The sequence below is a fragment of the Leuciscus leuciscus genome (genome assembly GCF_965113295.1).
Source record: "Leuciscus leuciscus genome assembly, chromosome: 5".
Classification (NCBI taxonomy): Eukaryota; Metazoa; Chordata; class Actinopteri; order Cypriniformes; family Leuciscidae; genus Leuciscus; species Leuciscus leuciscus.
The window spans coordinates 39,251,759-39,264,032 of NC_138729.1; the positions used below are offsets into that span (position 1 = coordinate 39,251,759).

The following is a 12,274-nucleotide window of genomic DNA, read 5'->3' on the forward strand; positions in this document are numbered from 1 at the left end:
CCAGATGTTTGTAGGTCAAGTTTAAATCAATGTTTCTTGATTTACATTTATGCATTTGGGAGACGCTTTTATCCAAAGTGACTTACATTGCATTTCAAGGTACACATTTACATTCTTATCAGTTCTTGCTTTCCCTGGGAATCGAACCCATGATCTTGGCGTTGCAAGCACCAACGCTCTACTGTTTGAGCTACAGGAAGGCTAAATTATGTAAATTTAAATTCTTTTTTGGGGTTTTAAATATAATGAGTATTTAAATGGCTGACCATAGCATATGGGAGGGTTCTGCATGTGTACTGATGAAAGCTAGAAATGCTCCTGGAATACAGGATATATATGTAACAACAATGAGCTATTTTCTAATAATATAGTGGAGAATTATCAGTGGTGGCTAGTGATGGGCTGGTGTAGGTCCCAGTCCCTGTCCATCCCTTGCTGAGAAGACATTTTATCCTGTAAAATGTCATTAAACCAAAAACATTTATATCTCTCTGAACCTCCATAGAACACATTTCTGTCTTTCCTAACCTTTCCATTAATTTCCTTTCTTTTTTCTCTTTCAGCGTTCAAAGATTGCGGTCTACGAGAAGATGTGGTCCTACATGAAGTCCGCCGAGCCTTCCGTGTTCGTTAAGACCACCCCCGACGGAGTGGCTCGCGTGCGCAAGTCAAAGGGGAAGTTTGCGTTCCTGCTCGAGTCCACGATGAACGAATACATCGAGCAGAGAAAGCCTTGCGACACTATGAAGGTGGGAGGGAACCTGGACTCCAAGGGCTACGGTGTGGCCACGCCCAAAGGGTCGGCATTAAGGTGGGTGGAATAATATAACAATTCCCTCTGTTGTTATAGTATTCCACCTACCCTGATTCCACCATCTCTCTCTTCTCTCTGTCTTCATGTTTTGTTTTTCATTCTTATTCTCTCACCCTTCTGCCTTTTCTCAATCTCTCTACCTCAAACTCTTTTTCATTCTTTTTTGTTTATCACTCTTCTTGTCTCTCTTTCTCTTGTGGTAAATGACAAGGTAACCGTGTCTTGTGTGTCAAGTTTTTTTATTTTTTTTTATGTCTTTTGTGTTAATGTTTTACCGTGTTTCTCTCTACAGAAATGTAATTTAACTTGTTAATTTACAGTCCATTTTTACAGTGTGATGCCTGTTGCTGTTGATTTCCTACACCCTTTTCTCCTGTCCTCCTCCTCCTTTTAAATCTTCTCTGTCCTTCGCTTTGTGCTGTGATTGCAGTTCTGTAATATTTGTGTGGTTGGATTGGGGTTTTTTTCTCTGCACTGGCGCTGTTCTGCCTGCTTCCATGCATGTCATGCCATAAACTGTTTCTTGTCCTCCTGGCAACGGACTGTCCTTGCATCCTTCCCATCACTCACTAGCACTCAACCTCTTTTTCTTTCTCTCACTTCTTTCTGTTTTTCTCTCTCCACTCGGCACTACACACACCTCACTTGCATACACGCTTCTGTCTGTACCCAGTAGCCGACGCAATTAACCAATCAAACGGTCCAACCACTTCACCAGTTAACCGGTCTCTCCTTTGTATTGACCCCTAACAAAAGAGCAACTGCCAGTTGCTGCAGTCTCATTAGATTTCTCACGAACCTGTCCCTTTTCTTACGAGCTATGTGTTTATTCGTTTGAAGAAGCGCTGTAAACCTGGCGGTGTTAAAGCTGAATGAGCAGGGCCTGCTGGACAAGCTGAAAAATAAATGGTGGTACGACAAGGGAGAGTGCGGCAGCGGGGGAGGGGACTCGAAGGTCAGCCTCAATCTCACCCAAACAACCATTTCCTAGCTACGAGTAATCGGCAAGGCTGTGACCTATGACCTCCGGCAACAGTACCGTGACCCTCAGGGGTGGACACGAGCAAACTGAGCTTAATGATCCGAGGACATTAGCACCACTGCGACGGCCGCAGTTACTGTCAGCGCTGCTTATGTAATGTTTTTTGGAGATTACGTAATGAGGCAAACTGTTGATCAGATGTGACCCTTTACTTGGCTAATGGAGGAAAGGAAGCAGAGGAGGAGAAGAATAAAGACTCGGTGGGTGGATGTGTAGAGCGAGGTCAGGGTCACCAAGAGTGCAGCTTATTAGGATGGTTAGGTTCTTGCGAACCTGCTTCGCGGGTTTGTTTGTGTGGTAAAACAAGCTGCTTGTTATAGGTAGAATAGGCTAGGCTCTCCTCTGATCTGTAACATCAGACCATCACAAAATGTAGTGTTGTTTGTGTATACCAAGGCTCCAGGATTTAATGGCTATCAACAGAAAGAAACAATTGAGATGAATGGGGATCTAATAGACAGTGCAAACAAGACCAAAACTGCTCTGGAAAATGGATGTCTGTAGCACAGATGTAGGATGAGCCTATTTGATGTTTATTATTATGTTTAAGGGATAATTCACCCAAAAAATGTAATTCTGTCATCATTTACTGTACTAGTGTGCTCCAAACATGTGACTTTCTTTCTTCTGTGGAACATAAAAAGTGTTTCTTTTGTGTTCTGCAGAAGAAAGTAAGTCATACAGGTTTGGAATGACATGAGGGAGAGTAAGTGATGACAGAGTTTTCATTTCTAGGTAAATGATCCCTAGTTTTGGAGCTGTAGTTTAGTGTATTTGTTATTACGTGTTTAGGTTGCAGTTTACAATTCCCTCTAAAAATGTGGAAATGCCCTAGGTAAAGTGCCATTTTTGGACAATATCAACATGAATGTAACATGTTTTGGTGTAACTTGCAGTTATCATTGAAGACCAGAAATAATTAACTTGTTCTTAATTAAATATGAATGGCAATATATGCACGCCACAGTCAGCTGTAAGACCTAAATACTGGATAAACTTAACTCGAGTTTCTTTTTTGCAGATTATTGGGTCAGCATGCCTTCATAGCTTTACCAATTGATTGCCTATTAAGGTTAGTGCACAACAGACCAATTATAACACAGTTTAGATATTTAAAAATAGCTGTAGTATTTTTCTGTGTTGTCAAATCATATTTATTTTAGTTGATAAAATGTTGTTGATTTTCTTCCAGTTTGTGTTGTCCCTTGTCAATGCAAAGTCTTCACAAATGACAAATATTTATGCTGATATTGTCCACATCACTATGCCTATGGTGTTTCCAAACATCTGGAGGGCACTATATGTCGAGTGTCTGTTTGTTAGTGTCATATATCTGGTAGTGGCAAAAGAGAAGTGCGAAGACTTTTGGTATCTTCACATCTCCAATCAAATAGTCAGATGACAGATTTTTTTTTAAAGACGCCATCTTTGATTTTTGGCCTTTGGCCAACTCCCTGCTACAAGTATGCAAATCCTTTTGGAGCTGCTAGCTCTCTCAGATTATTCCCTGAATCGGCGTATAATCTATGGAAAAGCCGTAGCTCCCTTGTTGGTGGGATTAAAGAAAAAATATAAGACCACTGGGACAGACAGTCCTGAAGGGACTAAAACATCACAGGAAAACGTGAGAATTCTAATTAAACACTCCTAGAAATCAAAGGTGGAGAAAGATCTGGTGCCGTATTGTAGACTCACTAAACACACATTTTCATCTGCATACGAATGCACAGAAAACCACAAACAAGCACAAATTCATTATACTCACACACACACTCACTTCTAATGTATGGCCACTTTTCTTTAGCCCCTGTGCCTGCAGAATGGTCACCCTGTGTTCAGCCTATCATGAGGGCAAGGTAGCCCCACTCTGTCCTGATTGGTCTTCAAAAGCGGGTTCACTGCAGTAATTGGCTCTCTCTCATGAGTGGCGTCTGAGCTCTAAAAACTCAGAGGAAGATGGCCGCCTAGTCCGTGCATTGATAAGTTGAGCATGCTGGGTGGAGGGTGTCTAGTCTGTTATGACATCACAACTGCATGTTTCTCATTTATTGACCTGAGTCTGATCCAAAATGCATGAATGGAGTAATTCAGCAAACCTAGCAAGTATATTATACTATTATAAACAGCTGCAAATATAGAGAAAACTCCAACACATACAGCATAAAGCTTTACAGAGCAAACACACAGTACAGTACAGAAACAGTGGTGAAAATCCACCCCAATACAGTAGGATGTATTGATGAATGTAGGAATCAGGGCCCCGTTTTTCACAAATGGATTACTGAAAAAAACCTTTTTTTTTAGCTGTTGGCGATTTGACGCACTTCTGAGTTCTTTGAAGCTCATCATAGAGTCATGTGCTCTCAAACCTGTGTATGCTGAAAACAGAATTCAACCATGGCCACTTCATTCTGACAAGAGCACCCTGTTGAAGTACAGTAGGAACAATATTTAGTCATTTATTTAAAATTTGGAATAAAATTGGAGAAACCATATTTATACAGTGCTGTTGCATTGAATAAAAGTGAGGATTTTCAATTATAATATAAGTAAACATACAGTAAATACGAGTTGAATGTACTCAAGCATTAGGTCCATCTCTCCATAAACAGATCTCATTCTTTCAAGGTAAAATTCGTCGGATGTCAAACCATTCGAGGTCCGAAGCTGGCTTGTGTCACCGTGGTAAGTATGGTATATTTGCTTTGCTGGATTACAACTCTCATCATTTAGCAGAAGGAAAATAAACTGAGTTTCCCAGCAGTCCTGCTGATGACATACTAACATCTTACAAACGGAAATGTCCAGAAGGAATAGTAACATCTTCGTTTCCATTATTTTGTCAGCTTTCGTTTAAACTAATGTTTTTTTACTAATAAAATTTGCCATAGGATGCGTTATGCAAATATCTACGAATGCCCCGTGAATATTAATATTCTGTTTATTATTTATGTGCTGACTTTCATAAGGGCTTGGTGTTTTCGTTTGTAAGATGTTTGGCTTCAGCCCTCACCCACCACAGACCGGTTCCCCTTCTGACTGCTGGGTCCTGTTTATCTGTTAGTCAAGTAAGGGTTTTTTCTCCCGATGGATCCGGCTTGCTGAATACTGGGTTAGAAAAGCTGCATTCACACCACAATTACAATTACCAATCTCATCTGCCCAATGCTCTTTGTAATTATGCTCTGTTTGGCTGTGTTACCATGGTTACTCTCTCTGCCTCTGTTGGAACAGTGAGTGCCGATTACTCAAAGCGATAACAGTAGGTAGCACTGCCAGGTCAAAGGTCGAAGGTAACACTGAGGCTAGCCCTGCCTGCATTCCCTCTCTCTCTCTCCATCTCTCCCTCTCTTATTCTTTCGCTGTCTACGATATCAACAGCACAAGGCCAGGTGTCCTACAGTATCGCTTTGGTTAACAGATATTCGGTAGGTTTAAGTTTTAATAACATAAAATAACATAATGGTGCCATGTTATTTATGTTATTTCCCCTCGTGAAGAACTCCTGTAAACCTTGCAGTGTTGAAACTCAGTGAACAAGGCATCTTAGACAAGCTGAAAAACAAGTGGTGGTACGATAAGGGTGAATGTGGGACCAAAGACTCTGGGAGTAAGGTTAGTCTGCTCATTCATTTGCCAACAAACATATTCATATTCTACAAACATCATAACAAGCCTTACTGGTTTTAATGGATTTAGTGGATTTGGCTCCAGCTGGATTCACTTCATTTTGGCCCCTTCTCTTGAAAGCCTCTTTACAAATGTAGCAAATATCAAAACCTTTAGCATTAATGAGACAACACAACAGATCCACCCACCCACTCACACACAAAAGGAGAAATGGCATATTAAGGAAGCTCTTACCAGTGTTCGAGATTCATTATCTTAATGATGTAGTAATTAAGTGTTACATAAGTATTTTGTAGTAAGCATTCATAACAGTGATTTAGCAATTAAGTATTTCATTAAATTTTTCCTCTTCTGCTGCTGTGACATGGCCTCATTCTCAATATTGTTGGTGTTTCGTTAACTAATTAGTTTATAAATGGTCTCCAGGCAACATTCATAGATATTAATTATCAGAATGAAAACTTAAAAGAAGCAGTCATTCTGAAAGTATTTCTAATTGGCCAGATGAAGGGAGACTGAATGCCATATAGCATGTGAAGATGAATACATTCTGTTCAAGTGAATTGTACATACCAGGGACATATCCTGGTCATTTTATTTCCAGTCCTGATTGAGTTTATGGAACTGCACAGCGCCCCCTGTATTAGCCAGTTTACAGGCATCGGTTTAATAAAGACCACGTGCAGGAAAGCGTGTTTGCCTGGAGACTCTAATTGCAATTCTTTTATCCCAATTCTCAATGTAATCCAGTCTGATAAGAAAGTTAATTAACTCTGAAAACATGTCCCATGTGCATAAGCACAGCAGATCCGTTATGAGGCTATACCACTGACTATATGGGCCTGTAACCATGGTAACCGTATTCGGGGGGGAAAACGGGTCTCTAGCTTTGCATTCAAGACCGTAATGCTACACTCCCAGTCCTCGGTTGCTATGGTGCCCTTTCACAGGCTTCTAGTGAAGACAGACCATGTTTGTGTGTGTCCGAGTGTTTCGTAGACAGCCAGGCTGGTGGTCACAGCAGCAGAACCGAGTCCTGTTGAGGCTTGTCTGTGTTTTGAGGTGTGGCGATGGTCGCATGCAGGTGTCTGTTAATGAGTTTTGAAGGCTGTGAAGCTTGCAGAAGTAGTTCAGAGAGGGGAATTGCCATAGTAACATCAATATTCTTCCCCCCTCCTTCTCCTCTTCCTTACTTCCTCTGTTAAGATGGCAGACCGAAGAAGCCAGAGGATCCGACTGTAGCTCTCTGCTGGCAGCTTATTTGTCATGTTTCTGTACTGACTCAACTTCACCTCTAGAGGGGGCAACAGGCTCAGAGCTGGCTCTTCGTGTGTGTGTGTGTGTGTGTGTGTGTGTCTGTCTGTCTGTCTGTCTGTCTGTCTGTCTGTCTGTCTGTGTTTTGTTTCCATTCTGTTCGAGGGCAGTGTTTCACTGTCTCTCTGGCCAGTAGAGTGAAGGTATGAGAGGAGAGAGGGAATAACTTCTTCCTCTCTTGAGCTGCCTGAGCTTTTAATCCATTAACCTTTGACCTCTGGGCACACCTCATAATGATTTGATGCCCTTTTGAATACAGCCCTCAAGTACCCCTTTTTATTTAGTTCATCTTCTTTACCTCCAAGCAAGTTGCGAATGGTATGTGTGTAACAGGGCTTGCACGGCTACTCTTTTTTACTAGGCGAAAAGTAGTCAGCGAATCACTATTTACCTTGTTTATATGACTCAACATCAGCAGTCTTTGCTGTTTCTGGCAAGTCTAATTCTGCATTAATGGAGGGAGTTGCAAGAGCAGAAAAAGGTGAGAAATTGCCATTTACAGATTAATTATTATTTTTTCATTCTTAATCGGTTTCTATCTGGCTTTGAGTGCCACTTAACTTAAGTTCACTTAATTTCACAATGCTTTGCAATAAATTTGGCTTGTATTTGAACTCGAAAATGAACCATCTCAGATGTCCGGAGCACTTATGTAACGTTCGCATATTAGGTGCTTTGTGAAAGTAAACTGCTCTATGCTGATTTGAATACATTTTTGAATAAAGAGATTTAGTTGCTCCATGATGACCTTTCTCGCTTGTTGTGACAACTAACCGATGCCACTCCCCCATGCGTCAAAGTAGCCAGAGCAACTTTTCTCTATTTACGGATATGACGAAACACGCACGGAATAGAGTGACGCAAGTACGCAATTTCGCGTGAAAAGCATTTCACTAGGTCTAAAATATAAACAGTTTTAACAGGCTTACCATAGTGAAATACAAAAACACATTTTGGAAGAAAGATTGATGGTGTATTGACTCATTTGAATTTTTTTCATTTTGAACAAAAAAGTTACATAGTGCACCTTTAAATAATTTCCAGGTTATTTGAGCATACACACAAAAATTATCCTCCTGCCATCCAATCTATGTAGAGTTGGCGCAGTCAATGACAAGTTGACGCAGACCCAATTAGTCGACTAGTCGTGCAACCCCTGAGATCGAAAGTGACGATACGCTGATGTGTGCGAATAAGTGCATGCTGGGTTGTGAAAGCTTGCATGCGTATGTTTAAGGTCCTTTATTACTTATTATATAGTAGTTTGGTGTGCATCCAAGTATACTACTTTTATACTAACTGTGTCTCCCCCCCACAGGATAAGACCAGCGCGCTGAGTCTCAGTAACGTGGCTGGCGTGTTCTATATCCTGGTGGGGGGTCTGGGTCTGGCTATGACTGTGGCTCTGGTGGAGTTCTGCTATAAGTCGCACCAGGAGACCAAACGACTCAAACTTGCCAAAAATGCCCAGAACTTCAAACCAGCTCCTCCTTCCACTGCACAGAGTTTCACCACATACAGAGAAGGCTATAACGTCTACGGAACAGAGAGCGTCAAAATATAATGGTTCGTCTAAGGATGTTTTATGTGTATGTTTTGAATGTTTGTTACTAGTGAGACCATTTCTTAAAAAAGGTATTAATGATGGGAGGTCTACTTCTGATGAGTGATGATATCAGAGTTGGTGTTCAATTCTGAGGTGAGTAAAGTTTTCCACTGTGTTAAAGCTGCTGTTAGCTATTTGTTTTTAGAATAGCAGTTGTTTTGAGAAATCACACTTGTCTCTTTAACTGCCCTAGGCACTGTAAACATAAAAAAAAAATCTGAGCGTGGCCCAGTCAGCAGAGTTGGAGCGTGTCATTTTGTAATGAATTACACTACCGCTCAAAAGTTTGGGGTCGGTCTTCAAGGAGAAGTCTTATACTCTAAAGAAGTCAGCAAGACTATACACACCAAGGCTGCATTTATCTTCTCAAAAATGCTGTAAATAATAATAAATATTATTACAATAGCCGTTTTCTAATTTAATGTTTAAAATGTAATATATTCCTGTGATGGAAAGCTGTAATTTCTGCAGCCATTACTCCAGTCTTCAGCGTCACATCAATCATTCTTTAGAATCCCTTCTAAAATGCTGATTTGGTGCTCAAGACATTACATGATCAATATTGAAAACAGTGATACTTAATCTTTCTTGGAAGCTGTGATTTTTCTGGATTCCTTGATGAATAGAAAGTTCAAAAGAACAGCATTTATTTGAAATGGAAATCTTTTGTAACATAATAAATGTATTTTATTTTCACTTTTGATTATTTTAATCCATCCATTAATTTACTGACCTTGAACTTTTGAACGATAATGTATATCAAATAAGTAGTTACTTATATTAAAAAGGAACCATATATAAAATAAATAACTACAAAATAAATTGTGATGTATGTAATCTGAAATAGTGGCATTTTGCCAGTAAGAAAATTTGGCCAATCATAAAACCTCTGCCTCTCAACCTGTCACATTGGAGGTGCTCTCTTAATTCAGTGCTTAAAGTGCGGTCACATTTAACATTGTTCTGGGCATTTTCAATAGGAATCTGTCCGATCAGGAATGTTGCACGGAAGCTAAATATTTCCCCACACATATTTTGCATAAGTTGGTCAAGCAAATTTGCTTGAATTGAAAGTGACTTCTCTGCGAGCTGTGCTTCATACAATATTGACAATAGACAATGGACCTTTTACCTGTAATATATTGCTGATATTTCACTAATGTGGCCTCATTTTTAGTCTGGTGGTACTTACAGCGGCTTTAAGTTGGTGCCATGAATCAGAGGCTCCATCTCTTCAAACTTCCTGCATTTAGTTCAGTGTCTTTGGTGTCGGTGAATTGTGTTATTGTCAAAAGAACGTATCTTCCTGCAAGTCTCAAATGGGTTGGGCTGCTGTCTTTTCTTATTCTCAGATTGGAAGCCTGTCCCTTGCTGATCATGTCGTATGCGGCATGGGATAGACTCTCCGTCTCTTTGAGGCGACTGTGATTTCCCTTTAGAAAGTGGACACGCACCCAACCAAAACCCATCTCACGGAACATTTGTCTTCTCGCCTCTGACCACAACCTGAACCAATCACGCGACAGACTATCGGATGGACCAAACACCCGCCCACCCTCTCTCAGTGCCTTACTGAACCAGTGGCAAAACAACAAAACATGCAGGCCATCCCACCAAAGTCCTGGAGATGTCCTGCTGGGTGCTGGGTCTCAAACCATATTTAAAACGTATGCTTATTATGAGAGGGAAAGACGGTGAAGGAGGGAGGGAGAGATAGACACACACCATAGAGAAGTTTGATCTCCTGATCAGTGATGACAGTGTTTAATGAGCGACAGTCAGCTTGTCTCCATGAAAACTCACACCAAAAGGGTTTCTGCAAACAAACATATTATGCAAACTGTAGTAAATGTTTTTGAAGGATTCTGCTCATTAATTTGTTTAAAAAATTTGTGCTGTGATTCTGTCCTCATCAACTTATGTTATGAATAATGTAAATAATAATTTCAGATACATTATGGCATCAGAGAACTAATGTCAATATTGTTTTCCTTTCACAATTTACAGTTTATTAAGATTTTTTATTTCATAGTGCATTTACTTTAGCGGGAGAGTGAATTCATACTGTGTGAGTGAGAGAGAGAGAGAGAGAGAGAGAGTGAATATTTCCGTTTTCTGTTCTCAAAACCCAACAAGGGTGGAAGATGCTGAATTGTTATTGCCATATTACTTTATTCTTAAACATAGGAGATAAATAATGACAACACATTCATATAGCATCTGCAACAACAACAACAACAAAAAAAAAAATCATATTCGTCACTATCATAGATAAGTTCTTCAAGTCAAGTTTAGGAAACAACAGCAAAATGTTTAATAGTTTGTACTTTGGTTTTAAAAATACTTTAATGAACTGTGATTGTCACAGAGGTATGATATCTGTTAAACCGATTTTAAAAAAGAAAAGAAAACACATGGATCTTTGATTTTATAGATCCAGATTAAGCCACTCTGTTGAAATTCTTAACATTTGTTTAGATGGTAAAATGCATATTTATTTTGAAGATTTTATATAAACTGACTTCTGTATGATTTCTAAGTGAACTTGCATGTACAGTAAGGATGAAAACTGCTTTCCCCTCAGTAAAATCTCCCTTGACATGCCCCTCTTCCCATATCCTCCTCCATTCCTGGTTAAAAATAATAAAAGAATGAATAGAAAATAATGAAATGATCTAGATACATCCTGACGAAAACAAGTCTGTCCCGCTGCATGACTGCATCCCACTTAAACATTTAATTTTGTAAATAAAGACAGATTTAAGACAAATTTCTACTGACTAATGTGTGATTTTTGCTTCAGAACCAATGAGTTTGTACTTGTGTATATGTATTATAATCTCAAACATGCTTTTTTTCATTTTTTTTTTTCATTGATGCTTACATTCTCCAAGGAATTTCAGTTTGTCTTTCTTATGGTTGTCTGTGCACATTAGGCTGATAGGAGAAAGTATTGTAACGTTGAAAAAACACCTCATATTAATTTGATGTCATCTTTTATCAGGGCCGACAGCTTCCCACTGCTGACTGACATGTTCCACTAAACCTCAAGAAGACCAAAGGATCATATCAGAAGCTTTGCATTCTAGATTACTTTAAAATGAAGAGATGATCTTATTGATAATAACTCACTTACAAATAAGCCTCATCACTATTGCAATACATGCCACCTGCTGAGCAAATAGGCGCCTGCTGCTGTGCATGCAAATGTAGTACATGTTGCACAGCAGCAGCTGGCAGTTATACAGGTTTGTGTAATAAGAGGTTAATGGAAAAGTGCTTTACTGAAACTGTTTTAGAGCTTTATGACCATTGCAGTTCTGCTTAATTCTTCTGAAGGTTTACTAATAAAGGCTGGTGAGGCGTAGCGGCAAAAGTCCTGGGCTGATCATCAGAGGGTTGTTGGTTCGATCCATTGAAACATCATCATTCAGGAGGACTGTATCTGTAAGTGTGAATAATGAGTGGATAAAGCGTCAGCTAAATTACGGCTTTTTTTTTTTTTTTTTTTTACCTTAGAGTAAATGTGTTTCTTGTTTAAAAATACACTATTATTCTGTTCTTATCGAAGTTTCTGTATTTATTCCCATTGCAGCAGCTCTGCAAACTGATCTTACGAGTTTTATTCAGATAATAAATGGTGATGCACCCGCCACACCCCACCAATGCCATTATACGCTCTCATTTCCCCATGACTCAGTGGTGTTTGTTTTAATTTATAAGCTTCGTGTCTGGTTTGGATTAGATGAGCTTTTGCTGCCTACATCCGCCTTATTTACTTATTTATTTATTTATTTTGTTTCGCTGCCGGTTTGTAAGATTGCTCGTGTCCCTTTGGTTGCCTGGCAACGCGCGTGGCAGTGGGCGC

General features: G+C 39.7%; 1 protein-coding gene across 8 annotated transcripts in view; it reads left to right on the top strand.

Moving 5' to 3' along the window:
• The window catches only part of gria3a (glutamate receptor, ionotropic, AMPA 3a), a 38,829-nt gene extending 27,659 nt beyond the window's left edge, over nt 1-11,170 (top strand). Inside the window, exons 13-16 of one of the 8 annotated variants that reach the window (XM_082168708.1) lie at nt 564-811; nt 5,357-5,471; nt 8,119-8,366; nt 9,759-11,170. In XM_082168708.1, coding sequence (XP_082024834.1) covers nt 564-811; nt 5,357-5,471; nt 8,119-8,364 — 609 coding nt within the window. In that variant the 3' untranslated portion in view covers nt 8,365-8,366; nt 9,759-11,170. Of the gene's footprint in view, nt 1-563; nt 812-1,654; nt 5,520-8,118; nt 8,367-9,758 lie in introns of those variants that run through there. The other 7 variants (XR_014205865.1, XR_014205866.1, XM_082168710.1 and 4 more) reach the window with 7 other exon arrangements.
• Nucleotides 11,171-12,274: the final 1,104 nt, after the last annotated feature.